The 19,686-nt window shown below is 38.4% G+C and overlaps 6 protein-coding genes across 6 annotated transcripts; 2 read left to right on the forward strand and 4 right to left on the reverse strand. All coding sequences in view use genetic code 12, as the record gives it.

The window, feature by feature from the left end:
* Positions 1-1,414: 1,414 nt before the first annotated feature.
* On the forward strand, positions 1,415-3,331 carry KGF56_002762 (uncharacterized protein; the record flags this gene model as incomplete). Its single annotated transcript, XM_049324025.1, has 1 exon — positions 1,415-3,331. The coding sequence occupies one exon, from the start codon at positions 1,415-1,417 to the stop codon at positions 3,329-3,331; it is 1,917 nt and encodes a 638-aa protein (XP_049180210.1).
* Positions 3,332-3,613: 282 nt separating this feature from the next.
* Positions 3,614-4,861, forward strand: RRD1 (peptidylprolyl isomerase; the record flags this gene model as incomplete). Its single annotated transcript, XM_049324026.1, has 1 exon — positions 3,614-4,861. The coding sequence occupies one exon, from the start codon at positions 3,614-3,616 to the stop codon at positions 4,859-4,861; it is 1,248 nt and encodes a 415-aa protein (XP_049180211.1).
* A 123-nt stretch (positions 4,862-4,984) lies between these two features.
* Positions 4,985-9,391, reverse strand: KGF56_002764 (ubiquitin-protein ligase; the record flags this gene model as incomplete). The annotated part of the gene is made up of 1 exon (XM_049324028.1): positions 4,985-9,391. The coding sequence occupies one exon, from the start codon at positions 9,389-9,391 to the stop codon at positions 4,985-4,987; it is 4,407 nt and encodes a 1,468-aa protein (XP_049180212.1).
* A 151-nt stretch (positions 9,392-9,542) lies between these two features.
* Positions 9,543-11,456, reverse strand: KGF56_002765 (crossover junction endodeoxyribonuclease; the record flags this gene model as incomplete). Its single annotated transcript, XM_049324029.1, has 1 exon — positions 9,543-11,456. One exon carries the CDS (start codon positions 11,454-11,456, stop codon positions 9,543-9,545), a length of 1,914 nt encoding a protein of 637 aa, XP_049180213.1.
* Positions 11,457-12,161: 705 nt separating this feature from the next.
* PCK1 (phosphoenolpyruvate carboxykinase) lies at positions 12,162-13,802 on the reverse strand (the record flags this gene model as incomplete). Its single annotated transcript, XM_049324030.1, has 1 exon — positions 12,162-13,802. The coding sequence occupies one exon, from the start codon at positions 13,800-13,802 to the stop codon at positions 12,162-12,164; it is 1,641 nt and encodes a 546-aa protein (XP_049180214.1).
* A 2,037-nt stretch (positions 13,803-15,839) lies between these two features.
* On the reverse strand, positions 15,840-18,650 carry NGS1 (Ngs1p; the record flags this gene model as incomplete). The annotated part of the gene is made up of 1 exon (XM_049324031.1): positions 15,840-18,650. The coding sequence occupies one exon, from the start codon at positions 18,648-18,650 to the stop codon at positions 15,840-15,842; it is 2,811 nt and encodes a 936-aa protein (XP_049180215.1).
* Between the last annotated feature and the right edge of the window lie 1,036 nt (positions 18,651-19,686).

A 19,686-nucleotide genomic window follows, 5' to 3' on the forward strand; every position in this document is an offset into this window, starting at 1 on the left:
AATTGATACTATCGAGCAACACTATCGAGCGAAGCGAGATAGTGTTGTAACAAGCTACTGAGTGTTGCTCCACTAATTGACACTATCGAGCGAAGCGAGATAGTGGAGCAGCACTAGCTGTCACCACTAATTGACACTATAGTAGCTGATTTTTCATACGATAGAAGTAATGTTCTATGAAGCAGATTTATATCTGCTCAGCGAAGGAGACCAGTGTAGACCGACACTATCGAGCGAAGCGAGATAGTGTTGTAACAAGCTACTGAGTGTTGCTCCACTATCTCGCTCTGCTCGATAGTGGAGCACACTAGCTGCCACCACTAATTGACAGACTTGTAAGCTGTCAGGTCAAAGCTATCGCTATCGAGCAGAGCGAGATGGTGGAGCAACACTTTGTATCTTGTTACAACACTATCGACACTATCGAGCAGAGCGAGATGGTGGAGCAACACTCAGTAGCTTGCTACAACACTATCTCGCTCTTCTGGATAGTGTCGCTCGATAGTGGAGCAACACTTTGTATCTTGTTACAACGCTATCGACACTATCGAGCAGAGCGAGATGGTGAAGCAACACTCAGTAGCTTGTTACAACACTATCGACACTATCGAGCGAAGCGAGATAGTGGAGCAGCACTAGCTGCCACCACTAATTGATACTATCGAGCAACACTATCGAGCGAAGCGAGATAGTGTTGTAACAAGCTACTGAGTGTTGCTCCACTAATTGACACTATCGACCGACACTATCGAGCGAAGCGAGATAGTGTTGTAACAAGCTACTGAGTGTTGCTCCACTATCTCGCTCTGCTCGATAGTGGAGCACACTAGCTGCCACCACTAATTGACAGACTTGTAAGCTGTCAGGTCAAAGCTATCGCTATCGAGCAGAGCGAGATGGTGGAGCAACACTTTGTATCTTGTTACAACACTATCGACACTATCGAGCAGAGCGAGATGGTGGAGCAACACTCAGTAGCTTGTTACAGCACTATCGACACTATCGAGAAGAGCAAGATGGTGGAGCAACACTCAGTAGCTTGTTACAACACTATCTCGCTTCGCTCGATGGTGTTGGTGTTACGCGTCTTGTTTTCCATCTACAAATTCAATTTCTTTGATGAAACCATAAAAAAAAGAAATTGAACGCGTTTTTGTGCGGGTTCTGATTATACCAGAACAAAGTAATTTTCTTGATCATTCAGTTCCTTCAACTTCCATCATTTTGTTTGCAATTTTCTCATTTTGTTTTTTTTTTTCGTCTATTTTTTGGTGGTGTAGTCAATTGTGGTAATTTGTTTGCAGAAAAAGTATGAGTATATGAGTATATGAGTATAATGAGCATAAAGACAAAAGAGACTGCCACCAGTAAAGGTCAAATGAAAATTGAAAGATTCTTTGCTGATCCCAATCGAATGAACAGGATAAATTTACCAACTGTGAAAACATCAAGTTTAATACAAAGACAGAGCTCGATACTAAGCAGTACTGTAAATCACGATGATGCCGGTTTTGAAGAGGAAGAAACTAGTTTTGACACTTCGCAAGATACAAGTATGGAGGTTCTCAATTTTAAAAGTGCAAATTTGAAAAATGCATTTCTGAAGGTGAAAAGTCAAACAACGTCGTCCTCAACGTCGTTCTCAACGTCGTCGTTCTCAACGTCCTCCTCAACGTCCTCCTCAACGTCATCACTAATACCCGAGAGGTCTACTTCAACTGATCTAGATTTCTCCTTGAAAAGAACAAGTACAGATCTACTAGAAAATCTCAACGGTTCTAAACATGCTAAAAAAGTAGCCAAAGTTAATGTGCCTCCAAGGTATGCCAAACCCGCTTTAGAGCAAAGCACCAGGAATTTAAGTAAAGAACAACTCAAAGTTATCAATGCCGTAGTTCATGGTGGTAAAAATGTCTTTTATACAGGAAGTGCTGGTACAGGGAAGTCAGTTGTTCTTCAAGAGTTGGTAGATCGATTAAGAACAAGGTATAGAGATAATGTAGGCGTTACTGCACCAACCGGAATGGCTGCTTGCAATATTAATGGGCAAACTATATACAAGTTTTTGGAAATTGGGTTGGGCACGGAGAGTGTGAGTAAACTTGTTAGTCGAATCCGAAAAGTTCATTTGAGATTGAGGAAATGGCAAACATTAAAAGTATTGATTATTGATGAAATCTCTATGGTGAAAGCAGAATTGTTTGACAAGTTGGAGGAAGTTGCTAGAATAATAAGAGGCAATGATAAGCCCTTTGGAGGAATCCAAATCGTTTGCACTGGGGACTTTTTCCAACTTCCGCCAATTAGACAGAGCAACCAACAAGCAAAATTTTGCTTTCAAGCAGAGAAATGGCGTTTGGTTATAGAAGAAACATTTGTATTGCGGCAAGTTTTTAGACAAAAGGGAGATGATGAATTGATCAGTATGTTAAATGCTTTGAGAATAGGTGAATTGAGTAATGAGATAATCCAAAAATTTAAAGCTTTGAATCGTACTGTTACTTATGATGATGGCATCGAACCAACTGAACTATACCCTATCAAGGAGGAGGTAAACAGATCAAACAATAAACGCTTAAATGATCTAAAAGGTGACAAGGTGACTTTTGTTGCAGATGATTTTCCTCCAGCTAGTGAGTTTAAGAGTCAATTTGATCAACTCATGTGCGAAAGTGTTTTACATCTTAAAGAAGGTGCTCAAGTCATGAATATAAAAAACATTGATAGCGAGTTGGTTAATGGGTCTCTCGGAACAGTTTTATTTTTCGCTACACGAGGATTATTTGGCAAGATTTTGCAAACTTACGAAGAAGTTGATATTGATGATCACCAAATGATGAGTGAATTGCAATTGTTAAGAAAAAGAGTTGGTTCAACAGAAAAATGGACATCGGATGATGTGCGTATTGTTGAAAACATACCCGAAAGTCGTAAAGCCCAATTTGAGGCTCTTGAGCATTATGCCGCTCAAGAAGCTCAAAGCGAACTTCTTCCTGTTGTTAACTTTAACTTTAAAGGCAGGTATGAGGCCAAACTTGTAAGCCATCAAGAATTCCCACTTGATAGTTCACATAAGAAATTGGAAGCAGCAAAACCACATCGCAACCAAATCCCTTTAATCTTAGCCTGGGCCATGTCAATACACAAATCTCAAGGTCAAACTCTTCCAAGAGTTAAAATTGACTTGGCAAGGTCTTTTGAGAATGGTCAAGCTTATGTTGCATTATCAAGAGCAGTCAGTAGAGAAACTTTGGAAATCAAAAACTTTAGTGAGGCAAAAGTAAAAACATCAGAAGTCGTAAGAAGATATTACAACTCGATAGGTGCTTGAAATAAAGCTTTTATCACAAGTACATTGGCATCTGTTTGCATATCGAACTGAGGATATCAACAAACCAAACCTCCAAGGTTAGGTTAGGTTTTTGCAATCCTTCATTTCTGTACAAAAAATATATTTTTGTTTGGTCGTGTGAAAGGTTACAGAAAAGACATCATCTCCATTCATCTTCTTCGTGATTTAATTAACAAGAAAGGAAAGGTTATTTATAGTTACCAGGTATATCATTCATCATTTTTTTTTGTGGAAAGCTGCCGCGACTCGTGCATTGCAAGGATGAGTTATTGGCCAGAGCCCGTCAAGAGGATTTTTGATCTGTCCGATTTGAAGAATTTTGAAAAATCAATTGCTTTTCATGAGTTAAAGGAAACTTTAGACGAGATTGTGGTATTGGTGCAAGGTGTGAAACTACCACCGGGGATCTTGGATGTCGCAATTGTTACACGAGATGGTAATAGCACGGGTCAGCCACGACTACCTCCCCCGAGTGTAGTGATCCCGACATTGGACAAGAGATACAGCGATAACGTTGAACAGCTACTACATTTTTTTGTCGCTTTAAACAAAGATATAGATGAAACTCCCCCTATATCAGGTCCAGCAAGGTTTGGAAATGTGGCATTTCGAAAGTGGTATGAGAAAATGGAAAAACGTCTACCCCAATTGCTACTCAATTTAACCAGCACCAGCACCAGCACTGACACTGGCACCAGCACGAACACTGACACTAACACCAGCACTGACACTGACACTGACACTGGCACTAGCACAAATTCGGTAAATAATCAACAATTTGTAGAGGAAGCAAGTCACTACTTGGATAATTCATTTGGCTCGAAAATGAGACTAGATTATGGAACAGGGCATGAGCTTTCGTTTCTTGCATTTCTTGGAGGTTTAATGAGATACAAATTTATAGAAAACCCCACAGGGGAAGAAATTCTAGTCTTGTTCGCCAAGTATTATGATCTTGTACGGCTGCTTATATCGGTTTACAATTTGGAACCTGCGGGATCGCATGGAGTATGGGGCTTAGATGATCATTTTCATTTGATATATATTCTTGGCGCATCGCAGTTTTGTAATGATCCACTGGCACCATCTGTCAAAAGTGCGTTGAGCAAACAATTAATATGTGCATATATGGCAACTAATTTGTATATTAATGCAATTGCCTTTATTTTCAAATTGAAAAGCGGTCCGTTTTTTGAGCACAGTCCTATTATTAATGATATTCACACTAACGTGGTGCTGTGGAACAAAGTCCGACAGGGACTAATGAAGATGTATATGGTTGAGGTGTTTGGAAAATTTCCCGTTATTCAACATTTCTGGTTCGGAGAGAAATTGTATCCTTGGAGAGATGCGCGGTCAAAAAATTTGTTACCTTTTCATCAAAAGGAAGAAGAGGGCGTAGGTGGTGGTGGTGATAGCAGTAACGTACATAGTCAGAAACTACCAATGCCAATGACGGCTGCTCCTTGGGCAACTAAACAACGCAATCCACCACCACTGCGTAAGTAATGATTTCCCAGAAAGTTCACGATGCATTACAATTCAAAAAATTAAAGAAATAAAGAAAAAAAAAAGTCTTCAATTGTTTACTCTTCTTCCTCTCTGCCACCCCTATGTATATATATATACTGATCAGCTCCTGTACTTGAAATTAAAAGCTGTACGACAAAGCGGACATGTTGAATTTCCGGAGCTTTTGAACCATTTATACAAACAAGCAGCGTGGAATTTGTTATTACAAGTTTGACACGTCTTTGAAGGCAATGATAAGTCCTGATGCAAAATTGAATAGCAAATTGCACAATCTTCAAATCCCGAGAAATGGAGGTTGATGTTTTTGCAAAATAATTCAATTGCATCAACTACTGTTCCGTTAGATATGGAAATAATCTTTTGTGACGCAAGTAACCAAGCCTTCCATCTGTTTTCTTTAACTCCAACTCTCGATGGACCATCAATAATTACATTCTCCAACGGGTACAGTTGTGGAATCTTTATTACCATTTCCAATCTCTGATCATCAACAACGTACATCGTCCTAATTTCATTAGCAATCAGAATCACCTTAATAGATAAATTGTCCTCTTTACCTTGAAGTTTATCTTTTTCTTTACTGACTTGCTCTAAAATCTCCTTTCTCAAAGGTGGTGATAAATATTTTGTGGTAATCTTTTCCGCTTTCATTTGTAATTGTCGATCTCTGATTTCTCTGAACCACAACTGCACTTGAAACGCGGCGTATTGAAGACACTGGAAGTATATATACAACGCAAGCAATTTCGTTTCCCCTTCGAGATCATGAAAATTGTGAGTCTTAATAACATCATAGCTCAGTATCTCTTCCTCCGTCAAACTGTCAAAGAACTTGTTGCTCATTTCAATATGTTCAAAAATGAAATATAAAAGAGTCTGGAAGTTTTTGGTGGTAACCAATTCATTTAAGTAATTATTTCGCATCATGATGGTAACGTTCTTGAAAAAATTAGTAATCAAGAACCAACTTAGAAGGTACCTCAAAATCTCAAGCTTATCCAGGACATTGAACTCGTTTACTATTTGGATCAACTGAGGGGGCAATACAGCTTTCTTGTCCTCTTCTTTTGATAGTTGAAAATCAATTACAAAATCATTTTTTTCATTTTCAAGCACCTGAGAAAGGTAATAGGCAGATAATCTGATTCCAATCTCAGACTTGGATTTAGATAATATCTTGAAAAACTCTTCTTTTTGGGCATTCAATTCCCCATTGGAAAACCGCAGCTGAAGCATGGTTCTTTCAAGGATCCGCTCAACCATAATACAAGCTTGCGTGTTGGTGTACTCGTACTGTGTAAATATTTCTAATAATTTTTGATTTTGATTTTCCAAGTCCACATTAGTTTTTTTCAAAAGGGCCGAATAACTTTTCAAAGTATAAAATTTGAGATCTATTCTATCTGCTGCCATTTCAAAATTTTCTTCAATTAATCGGTTGACCAACTCGTTGTAGACATCAGGCAATTGTGATTGCTTGGATGGTAGCAAGCTGAGGAATCTAACCGCTTGGATTCTCAAGTCTATAAATTCAGAGTCATACGCTATTGATGAATCTAGCCAGTTTTGAATTTGGTTCAAGACCATTGTCAATTTCACTATAGGGAATAGTCCAGTATCTGTATTGGTCTCAGTCTCAGTATCAAAATCAAGAAATGGTATGAGCATGGTGATCCATTTTAGCCCGCTTGAAAGAATATCTTCTTCCTTCTTGACTGCCAAAATCTCTGAGAAGATGTAGTTCCTGATACGGTCAAGTGATGGCGATGCACAAAACTTGCTTATCCCAGTAACAAATGCAACAAATTTGAGGGGAGTTTTGGAAAGCTGTTGAAAGTTTATTTTCAAGGACTCAAATTGCAGCTGTGAAGCAGATTCGCATGCTACCTCAATTGACTTAGCCAAGCTGCGTGCAGCAAAAAAGGCATATAAATCATTGCCTTTGGTGAGCTCTACTATTGGGTCATTTTGCTCTTCTTTGGTCATCGAAACTATAATCGTGTCTATGGAAAATGAGATCGATGGTTTCTTTGCCAAAATGTCAAACAAGATAATCTCCTCCAGCGGATCTACAAACTGGGCAATCATAAAGTCTGAAACATACTCACAAGCTATTACGGACAACGCTTGCCAGTTTGGCTCTTCTTTGTTCAATAAGACAAGAAACTTGGCCAAAATCAAAACTTTTGGATCAAATGAGTCTTGTTTGTAGTCACAGATGTACATGGACAGCGCCAATGAGTTAGAAATGGCAATCTCAAAGGGGGATAAGTTATTGATACTCGTTCTGATAGTGGTAACAAGTGCCTCATAAGGGAGTTTTCCATCCCTAACAAATATCACAAGGTCATCAAGAGATGATTCCAAAGTACATGAAAGTAAATACTGAAGCATTGAATCAAGATAGATTTTCTCATACGATTTCAAAGCCTCCAAAAATGACTTCAGACCATTAACATTGCTCCAAGCCAGTTGTATCACATCTTCAATTCCCAAATCTATAACAAGATCAAGCTTATTCAATTTGGAAACACAGTCGATGAACATTCCAAAAGACAGTGGGTCGAGATTTTTTATCAATTTCAATAAAATCGTTTTGTCACCTGCTTGCAAAAACTTCTCAATATCTTCTGCATGCACATTTCCCGTAAACTTCTCATTCATATAAGTGTAGATTTCCGGGTACAAAGACTCATCAATATCAATATTCATACCCCGTATAAAATCATCTCTAAAATTGGGCCCATTCAATTCAAGCTTGGCAAAGGATTCATTAATAATATCAGCCAAGTCATTCTCTTCCAAAATCTCCTTGGTTTTGACCATTTGCAATAATTGTATAGAGCGCTCAGTCATGTCTTGTTCAGCAATAATGTTTGGTAACCTGAATATAAATTGTTCAACTTTAGATGTCAAAGCATTTTCACGGTCAATGTATGCGCTAACAAAATGGACAGGTACTGACGCACCAACGCGTTGATTTTCGTACTCACTGATACTAAAGTCAACAAGACTATTCAAGTTATCCCGCAAGCCGAGAGATTGTAAAATTTCAAAATATCCATCAATAAACTTTGCGCTGTTGTTGTGTAGAGGAGATGAAATATCACCTTTGATCATCTCATCAATTTCACTAAACACATCTTTGAATTCTATCATACTCTGATTGTCGATAAGCTGTTTCTTGATTTCTTCCCTGATTGTTTGCAACCTAGTCTTTGCAAAAGCTGTTAATGCCTTTTTAACAATGTCCACCAAAAATGGCATCCTATCTACATCAAACAATTGAACGATTTTAAAAGATGCTCCTAAGCAAGAAGGTTTGAAACTATCCCGAAGTCGCTCAAACTGGTTCACAAGGCTCTTTGTGCAAATTTCACACTCCAGTAAGTTACTGAAATCAAGAACTGATAATCTGCAGTTCTTGATCTCCGTCATCAAACTTGCAACCAAATTGAAATAAGCAGGCGCCAGATCACAAGCTCCAAGTTCAAGATAGTCATGAAATCTAGCTAAGCTTTTACCACCACCCATATCCCAAATATTTTTTTTTAGATCATGTTGAAAGCCAAATCGCGTAAGTTGAAGGAGTACTTGCCAAAAAGGGATGATCACAGACGAGTATATTACCGGTTGCACGTTTTTATTGAATTTGACTTTGAGTACCGTCTTGGATACTATCTTATACAACGACTTAACGTCCAACTCGGTGTTTGCTGAAGTTTTTGATTTTGAAAACAACAGCAATATTAGAGCCAATATTGCTGTGAATAATGATAAATTCATTGTCTCTCCCTTGATGCTTGAAATTAATCTGCTCCATATCGTTTCCGCTTGTAAAATGGTATTCACCGCTGCCAGCGGGTTAAGATCCATTACTTTCAAAAGCAAAGATATGCTCGCGCACAATACCCTATCATATTTGATTTGCATCTCGGACTCACTAGTGTATCTCGCATCAGCCAAGGTTTCAGTTGTTTCAATAGTTACCACTGTTCCCACCAAGTTCACTATTTGTTCTTGGAAAATCTCAAATGTCTTGTCAACTTTAGTTGCGTCGCCTTGAAAATTCTCCAACAAGGAGCCATAGGCAACCGCCGCAACACTCTTGTCTTGATCATTTGCTCCCATTAACCATATGGGAATACTACTTTTCAAATATTTGCCATACCTCTTCCCACCGAGATACTTCAATAAGGCGCCCTGGATCTGATGTGCCAAGGAACGTACACTTTTGGAGTTGTCAATGGCAATCTTGGGGTACAATTTGGTCCAACATACAACTGCTTTCTCGTCAACTTCACCTTCTTCTTTTATATACAATAGCAAGTCATTCAATGCCTTCTCTTTAGTCTTGGGATCTTTCTTGCTTAATAGTTTGAAAATCACCGCTAGTTCTGCATTGGAAATGCTCGTAGCATCAGGTTGGTAAGTGAAATAGTTAAGCGACAGCTCTTGCCCATTATACCCTAAATTCCCCGTAAATTCTACCTCATTCCCTGACATAGCAAGCAAGTATAAAGTCAAATGAAAAGCTTTTGATTCAAGGTCTTCCTTATATTGCCCTTTTATTATTTGGTGATAATTTTTTTTTCTCTCTCCCGCTCTTTTCCGCCCAAGAAATGGCGCGCCCAGCTCACACGATGGGCTTTAAAAATTAAAGGTCTATAAAGGGATTGTCTTGTACATCTTTTCGTAGATTTGGCTTAAAAAACAGATCTAGTTTTTGTTGACCAGGGAGGATTTCATGAAGTTTTTTGGGTGAGCCTTTTGGTGAGTTTTTTGGTGAGTTTTTTGGTGAGTTTTTTGGTGAGTTTTTTGGTGAGCCTTTTGGTGAGGTTCTGGGAGATCTCTTGTCAAAAGGTATTTGCAATATTGGGATAGCTTTCAATTGTTGGGCCCATTTAATGGGCATTGGATGTAGGTCCGTAGTGGTAGTAGTAGCTTTGTACCTTCTTGTAGGGGAATGCTCCAACATGTCCAAAGTGGTTTTTTGCAGAGACGTTTTGTGTCTTTTGCATGACTCCTCTTCTTTCTTCCTAAAGTAATCGGCTAATAACAGTGGGAAAAATAGTTGAGCTAGAGACTTTGGAACCCATAAAACGTTCAATTCGCTCTCCATTTTTCCAGGGGATGATAGTTTTCTTCTAGCTTCAACTGAATCGGGAAATCTCTCACAAATTTCACAAACGTTAAATTTGAGCATTATCTTTTCAACTTCATCCTCGAGCTTATGATTGGTGATTCTAATGGACGGGTCTTTAGACAATAGTTTAAAGACAATGTATCTGATTTGCCAGTTATACGTATCTGGCACAAATAACTCAGTTTGACTTATACCACACAAACAACTATTTTCAGCTAATCCAAGATCGCTGATTTCGCTTGATCGATAAATATCTTCATTTATAGTGATATTTAAAGAAGTATCCGTTGTGAGCTCACCTGAGCTCAAGGTGTACGGCAAGAATATCGGTAATCTAGATTCAACAAATGGGAACAAGTACAACAACGTACAATACTCATCAAATTTGATCTCCTCTTTGATGGCAACACTTCTGCCAAATATATCTCGATTTGACCCACTCAAGTACAAGTTTAATCTCGTTGAAAAGCTCTCTAGTTCCTGTTTTCGTTTGTTTTGATCCTTTCTGGCATCCCACGGTCGTAAAAGCACCTCTTGCGAACACACAAAACAATCAATAAACTCCTGGGCAAAGTCTGGAGGCGGCCTCAAATTCTTTGATGCATTTTTTTTCTCTTCTTTCAACTCCTGCTTGGTTCTTTGACGATGATAGTACATTGCATGTCTTGTACCACTTAACGCCAAATTTTTCGCATTGGTGATACCCATTTTCAGTACACCCGATGAATAATCGCCCCCTCTCATTGATGCCAAAAATACCAACCTATTCGTAGTCAACCCGGTGATTGCTTCAACTTGGCTCATGTCGACGGGAGTCACATAATATTTTTGCTTCAAAGTTGCCTGTTTCTTTGTAGGCGATGCACCTACATCCTCAACAAACCTACTAAAATTGCGCAAGACTTTTGTAGCTCCAAAAATTAACGTATCCACATCGTTTGAAATAACAAAGTCAACAATTCCTAACCGCTGAATATAAGCGCACTGTGCCTCTGCCTCGCCTGCAGCTTGGAAATACTCAATCTTGTTCAATTTCAACACTTTTTTCAACTCCTCGACAAATGAGTTATTCTCCGAGAAATTGAAATGCCGTTGAAATCGACTCAATGCCTTCTCGTAATCCATTCCCTTGGGAGCAGTATTTCCCGACTTGTCTGGTTTCAATATCCCGTCAAATACAACTATTACAGATATATTCAACCCAATCAAAGCAAGTATTTTCGACATGAAATTTTGAATCATTATTGATCTTTTATCTTCAACGACAATTGAACTGTGGTGTGATTGAAACACAAACATGTAAGCATCAACAGCAACTCGAAGTGTACGATTGAACCTTCGAACATATTGGTCAACTAGCCGATCAAGAGGAATTCTTTTACCAAATGCTGGTCTTAACACATCCCATAACTCAGGAACCCCCATTTCCCCCCTTGGACTAACTCTGTATTCTGATACTCTTCTCTCCAAAATAGTTTGAACGCGGAAATGGTGTACCAATTTGGAAAAAAGAAAACATGAAAAAATTTACAAGCAAATCCGAACATTGTGCCATCATCTTCATTGAAATCTGGTAAACCATAAAGTATATGAATGATGCTACTATTTGGCAATTTACAACAACACATGGGTTTGATATGATATTGTTTCCATCCAGAAATAGTCAATTTTCATTATCTTCTTTATTAAGAGGAAAATTGGCACGGCAAGCCTAGAATTCTTTCTTAAGGGGTATTTTTTGACATCCCCTTTTCTTCTAGCGAGCAAAGTGAAAAGAGTCTAGCTCGTTAGAGAAGAAGGAAGAAAAGAGTCTAGCTCACTAAAGAAGAAGGAAGCAAAGAGTCTAGCTCACTAAAGAAGAAGGAAGCAAAGAGTCTAGCTCACTAAAGAAGAAGGAAGCAAAGAGTCTAGCTCACTAAAGAAGAAGGAAGCAAAGAGTCTAGCTCACTAAAGAAGAAGGAAGCAAAGAGTCTAGCTCACTAAAGAAGAAGGACGAAAAGAGTCTCTAGCTTCTGCAAAACATTTGTTAAAGAAAAGGGTAATATTGTTTCTCTAAAATATATCCATGCTAGAAAAGTGATGCAAATTTTTTACCATTCAAAGTTCTTATATTAAATATACATAACAAGATTATAAAGTTGGACCAGCATTTTTCACCTCTTCTGTAGCTTCATCTGTGTACTTTTTAAAGTTTTCTATAAACTTCTGAGCAAGAAGAAGCACTTCCTTCTTATCAACACTTGGTGTCAAAATTTCATCAGGTACTCCAGGACAAGTTTTAGGTATCTTCAACAGGAAAGTTTCAAATGTACCATATTCAGCCTTCTCCAACTCTCCACTGAAAATGGCAGCTAATATAGCTCTGGTGTACTTAAGAGGACATCTCTTACCACCACTCTTAACGGATGCACCAACCCATCCAGTGTTTAAAAGCCATGCATTAGCCTTGTGTTCTGTAATCTTTTGAGACAATTGCTTAGCATACTTCATTGGGTGCAATACTAAAAATGGTTGTCCGAAACAAGCACTAAAGACAGCTTCCGGCTCAGTAACACCTTCTTCTGTACCAGCCATTTTACTTGTGTAACCGGAAATAAAGTGGTACATCACTTGTTCATTTGTCAATTTAGACACTGGAGGTAAAACACCTGAAGCATCACATGTCAACAAGATAATATTCTTAGGATGAGAATCAGCTAAACATGGAATCTGGGCAGATGGAATAAAGTCGATTGGGTAAGCACATCTGGTATTTTCTGTAATAGACGAGTCTTCGTAATCAACAACTTTAGTAAGTGGGTTATAAACAACATTCTCCAAAATAGAGCCAAACTTGATTGCATTGAAAATTTCTGGCTCCTTTTCTGCTGACAAGTCCAAACATTTGGCATAACAACCACCTTCAATGTTGAAAACACCGTTATCACTCCAACAGTGTTCATCATCACCAATAAGCTTTCTATTTGGGTCGGCAGATAAAGTTGTTTTACCGGTACCTGAAAGACCAAAGAACAAGGCAATATCTCCCTTTTCGACACCTTGGTTACATGACGAATGTAAAGTCAAAACCTTGTGTTTAATTGGCATCAAGTAGAACATAACGGTGAAAATACCCTTCTTCATTTCACCAGCATATTCTGTACCCAATATAACCATTTCCATATCTTTGAAATTGATTTCAACCGAGGTTGATGAAGTCATACCTTTAGTGTGAACATTTGCTGGGAACTGACCAGCATTGTAAATTGTAAAATCTGGTTCGCCAAAATTTTCCAACTCCTCCTTTGTTGGTCTAATCAACATATTGGTCATAAACAATGCATGATAAGCTCTTGCACAAATAATACGCACCTTGATTCTATATCTTGGATCCCAGCCAGCAAAAGCATCAACAACAAACAATTTTTCTCTAGTTCTCAAATAGTCCAAGGCTCTTGATCTTGAAATCTTCCAAGTTAACTCGTCAACTTGTTTATTAACTGGACCCCACCAAATATTCCGAGACGAGGTTTCCTCTTCAACAATTCTCTTGTCGCTTGGGGATCTACCAGTCTTTTTACCAGAATAAGCCATCAAGGCACCGGTTGAGGAAATTGTGGTACCTTTTTCCAACAAACCGTCTTCGTACAAAGTTGGTGGTGGAGCATTGTGTCTGATAATAGTGTCTGGGATCAAATTCAATTTCTTAACCAAAGGATCTGGCGAGCTTTTTATTGAAGGGTGACCTTCAAAATTGATGGTAGACTCAACAGCAGCTGGTGGTGGTGACATTACAAATAACTGGAATATATATATATAGATAGATTGGCTTGACAAACAAAAAAGTATCAACCAAAGGAATAGATAGCAACTTGTTCCAAAAATTGTTTTTCAATAAAGGAGATATTCACGGATATTTATATTCGTATATTGGCCAATATATATTACCCATATATAGGGCGGAATGGAAATTCCACAATAATGTAATGTCGAAAACTAAAGAGGTTAAGAAATTTGAAATATTATTAATCCTTTAGTCCTTTCATCCATCCGGTCCAATAATATTGGAATCTTATGCGAGAATGAAGTTTGGGATAAAGTTAGATTTTTGTATGGCATATGAAATAGTCATAGTCAAGAAACATTAAAAAAGCCTACTTTAACTTACAGATTTAGCTAATGGTAGCCTTTACATAAGAGGTTACTTTTACTTACACTGGACAGCACACATCCAAGCAAGTTATTTGTGCTGTCGATTTTGGCTAGATTATCATTCAGCTCGACTAGCCTCGTTTTGTGAATAAGTGACAAGAAGGAATTTTGTGGTGTGACTTTTTTTTTTTGGAGATTCCTCTTTATCACCTAATGCTTGTAAAGAAAGGCAGAGATTTATTCACTGGGAAAAGCGTTATAATGTCGAGACCCGCTAAAGCCATCGCCACCAACACGACCAACCAACCCCATTTCGCTCCTGTCTTTTGATGTAGAGCTTTGTAGGTTTCCTTTAGACGTAGAACTTTGCAAGTTTCGTTGGCTCTTGGCTCCCTCCATATGTCAAAATACGACCCATCGGAAATGTAAAAAAAAAAAATTCAAAATTAACGCTGAATTCTGAAATATGGGGTAAAGAATAAAGAAGAAAAAAAAAAAAAAAAAAAAAAAAAAAAAAAAAAAAAAAAAAAAAACATAATGATGCACGTTACCCGACATTCTCCATGGTCCCGGGAGATCGCTAAAACTAGTACTCAACAACCGAGCAAAAAAACGAAAAATCTTGAAAGGTAAAACAATCCTTCTACCAAAGCCTGATTGACTTTACCTGGTGTGAAAAATTTTTCAGACTTCGGAATGATAAAAAGTAAATATACTTCCCCATAATATTCTCTCCGGCCCCTTTTAATATTAGACCTGCAGTAACGCCATTGCCTCAGCCTCAGCCTCAACTGAAAAATTACATATTCTAGTACAAATCAAGATTATAGCAATTTTTAGGATGAACTGTTACGAGGTTTTCCGAAACTTTATTGACTAGTTTTAGAACAAGTTTTCCCCGCTTTCTTCCAATTCCATTTAATCCCGGGACAAATGTCATACTCAAAAAGTCGTGCATAGTTAGGGGGTATACATTTTTCTGTCCTGCATTAAAACACCGCTGACACTCCGCTTACACCGCTCACACCGCTCACACCTCTCACACACCGCTCACACCGCTCACACACCGCTCACATTTTCTTTTTTTTCAGGAAACCCCCTCTCTTAACAGGAAAATGCCGTTTTTTCAACATCTTTATAATAGTAAATGACTCTTTCTCCTAAATTCAACCAGACGTGTCACTGCTCCACTATCGAGCAGAGCGAGAGATAGTGTCGCGCAGTATGTTACAAAATGATTCAGCATCTTACATGATTCAGCAACTTACAAAATGATTCAATAAGTGAATCCTTATTCTCTAGTTAATTATTGGATAATTCTTGAAATTGCAGGAGTTCCCAAAATTAATGTATACAAAGATCCTGTATCGGATTTTGTATTAGTGCCATTTTTAGGACCTACTCCACTAGGGAGCGAAGCGAGCTAGAGGAGCAGTATGTAGTATCGCGATACTTTGCTCCCTAGTGTCGTGACACTACATACTCCTCTAGCTCGCTCTGCTTCCTGGTGTCGTGACACTACATACTCCTCTAGCTCGCTTCGCTCCCTAGTGTGACACTACATACTCCTCTAGCTCGCTTCGCTCCCTAGTGTGACACCACATACTCCTCTAGCTCGCTTCGCTCCCTAGTGTGGGGCTAACATAAATGATACATGTACAGATATATAGATACACATTACAAGTCTATAGACTTCCCCACCCTCCGATCATAATAATCATAGTAACTTTTCCAAACCCTGAACCCAATATCCTCTAAACTTTTTACAGTCTTATCATCCTTGACATTAACCATAAGACATTGATTTATAGCTACTTCACTATTGAAACTTTTCAAAAACGTTATGGCACTGCATATTAACCCATATTTGAAAATATCTAAAAGATTGGCATACAGGGGATCAATCACGGGAGCTACAATTCCACCTATTAATGGTTCATCGAAATCAGATGTAATACACTGATCGATAAATGGAAAATATTTGGATAGTTTGGATTTGTTGGTGAACAAGATAATACTGCCAATAACACTTTGTGTATTTGGTTCAAGCGCAATAATAATTTTAACTTCATTCGATGTTTTAAATTGTACTGTTTTCAACGCATGGTTATAATATTTTTTTAGTCCAGAAGAACAACTGTCAATAAGACTGCTCAATTGTTCTGGGTTGTTGCAAATATCAAATCTCACGCCAACAATCATCAACTCTTTGAGGATCCGTGAAGGAACCTGCCAGCCATCAAGACTATTCAAAATCATAATATGCTTCTTGCAAGATCTATTATCTTCCCAACCAACCCTCTTAAAGAATAATCCACTTTTGAGACTTTTATTTCCGGGAAACATCAATAATGGGAAAGAGCAACCTAAACGTATCTCCTGACAATTCTTTTCTCTCGTTAAATAACGCATTGCTCGTGCGTTCAAATTCTTGCCTATGCTTTGCATTCTTTTGGTTTTTTCCACAATTAGATATACAATGTATCCTGTGGTTCCCTCGCACCAGGTCAAAACCGTTCCGTACAAGATATTCAACGAGGAATTTCGCACTACAAAGTGCTTTTGATTGGAAGTGGCTAATAATCCATGTAATCGTTTGTAAAATTTATCATCTTGATAATCAATCTTGTCATTGTCATCGTCCTCTATATCATCTTTCCATAACTTGACTAGACTAGTAAAATCTCGATTGATGTCAAACTCGTCTACCAACCACTTTCGCTTGATATGTTTGGAGCTTTCAATTTCGCTTGGCCTTCGTTTTGTAGGAGCCCTATTCTCTCCCGGAATACATCCTTCGGCTTCAAAATCGCCCATTAGAAGTCCTGCAACTTTGCTCAATGCATCATTAGTGTAGTCATAACAACAAATATAAGTACTTCCAATCTTTTTGTCGTAAAAGAAGTCATATGGAGACAGTGTAGCAATAATTACCAACGGCTTCTTTGGAGTATCACTCTCTGTATTGGATGCAGATGAAGATGGATTGATGCCACATAAAACTGACACATACTTTACTATCCCTATCTGATACATATTTCTGGAAGCTTCACTGGTGAATACAATTACCAATTTTGCCTGCTCAATCAATTGTTCGTGAAGCTTGGTCAATCCGTTTGCCGTGTAAGTTGTATGGAGTACCACAAAAGACTTGTCTTTGTTAAAAGGATGATTGGACAACTGCTCTCCAAATGACTGGAAAACTTCCTCTCCTGCAAACAATGGTCTTGTAGTCGATAGCTTCCGCTTGATGTCAATGGGACTTAACAAGGGACTCAACACTACTATGGATTCTACTTTGGTGCCTTTGAAATGTTTTGAAATCGGTAGCACTTTGTTAAAATCTCTAGCAAGTGTAATCGACTTTTGATAGGCAAGTGATGCTATTTCCTGATGCTTTTTCCATGCCTCGGGGAACTCATTTTTGAACAACACTGGATCCTGTTTTGCTGATGTAGCACCATGGGGAAAAATTTCGTCCCACTTGGGTAATCTCTTTTGTAAGTTCTCGATCCGTTGACAACTAGCCAAAACAGTCTCCTCTTCCAAGTTCCCATTTGCTATCCCCTTTTTAATGGAGTCTATTGCCTCATTCTGCAACCTCAAATCGTGGCACACCATAACCAAGTCACAGCCTGCATTTATCGCCAAGATAACGCCCTGGCCTAATCCAATTGAATGGTACAATGCCTCCATCTCCAAACACTCACTAATTACAAACCCGTTAAATTTCAAATCTCGCCTTAACAATTGGTTTATTATTAATGGCGATAAACAGGCATGAGTCTCATCAGGACACACATTAGGCACACCGCAACCAGCTGCGCTTATTCCATCCAACAAGCCTTCTTCAATTAAGTAGGCAAATGGTACAGCATTAAACAGCTTTATTTGAGCCAAGGAGTCACCAATCATGGGCAACTCCAACAACGAGTCCACGGTAGCATTCCCTATCCCCGGAAAATGCTTCCCAACAGTAAATAAACCACCATCTCTCAATCCAGATGCGCACATCAACCCGTACGTTTTCACATCCTCCAAAGTTGGACCAAAACTTCTCACGCCAATTAACTGATGCGAAAGCTTTGTAACCACGTCCAAAACGGGGCCTAGGATAATCGAAAACCCAATTTTTTTCAATTCTATCGCAATAGCCTTTGATATTTCATATACTAGCTGAGGATCACCCGTTGAAGCTAGTGCCATAGCACTAGGAAACTGTGTTAGAAACTCGGGATCAAACAACGAGTTCATGACACCACCTTCCTCGTCAATAGCAAACATTATGGGGTACTTGTATTTACCTTGCGTAAATGCAATATATTGTAGATCATTAATCAATTTCGACATTTGCTCAACATTAACGGCATTTTTCCTCGATAAAATCATAGAGGAAACATGTTGTTCCACTATCAAATGATATGCTTGAGAAGTTACTTTTGTTCCTTGAAATCCCCCGCATAGTAGTTGTCCAGCCTGTATTTCCATTTGGTTCTAATGTTGATGGCTATTGTTCTTTGCAAGTGTAACACAGAAAAAAAAAAAAAAAATGGAAGAGAAAAAAAAATAAATAAAAAAAAAAAAGGGCAGAGAGATCAATCGGTGCAGGGATCATAAACTAGTCGTTCATGGGACGGACTTGTTGTTCTTGTGTCAAGGAAGAGGTAGTGTGCTACGAAGGAGAAACTACGAGTAGTGGTGAACTTACACCAATTGGAGGAAAATTACTTGGTAGTGTAATTTCATAGTCTAGTATGTCAGAGCTCACATAAGAAGCAAGCAGAAATCTAACCCGTGTGTTGTTGTTGTTGTTTATAGTTGTAACCCATTTAACTATCTATCTAGAAGCCTGCTTATATCAAAAAAAACCAATTTTGATTGAAACAATAGGAACGAAAAAACGTAAAAAACGAAAAAACTATCTTAAATTTTAGTTACCTCCCTTGAAAGCTAAAATGTATAACTATTTTTTCTCCTTTTTCTGTTAAGCTTCGAGGAGGAGGGGGGGAGTTTAATCATGTGAGAATTACAGAGGAGTTGGATCATCAAGAAGCTTTTTTTAGAGTTTTGATTCTGATAAATATTGCACGTTTGAGCCCTCAATAGGATGAAAGATTGAGCTCAATAGGATGAAAGATTGAGCTCAATAGGAGGAAAAATTGAGCTAATAGGAGGAAAAATTGAGCTCAATAGGAGGAAAACTTTGGGATAGTTTTTAGTGGGAAAAGGCTAGTAGTGGAAAGATGTTTAGAGAATGAGTCTTTTATCTACGATTGAAAAACGGGTCTTGAGCGATATTAGATGTTGAAGCTTATGAGATTGATCAGATAAGTTGAACAAGGATATTATGTAATCGGATTATTCTTTGCACACCTAACATTGAGCAAAATCGAGCAAAATCTGGGGTACGAGAATCGACACTAGCGACACCGACACTATCGACACTATCGAGCAGAGCGAGATAGTGGAGCACACTGACTGTAACCGACACTATCGACACTATCGACACCGACACTATCGACAC

This window comes from Candida oxycetoniae, assembly GCF_023343755.2.
Source record: "Candida oxycetoniae strain CBS 10844 chromosome Unknown scaffold26, whole genome shotgun sequence".
Taxonomy (NCBI): Eukaryota; Fungi; Ascomycota; class Pichiomycetes; order Serinales; family Debaryomycetaceae; genus Lodderomyces; species Lodderomyces oxycetoniae.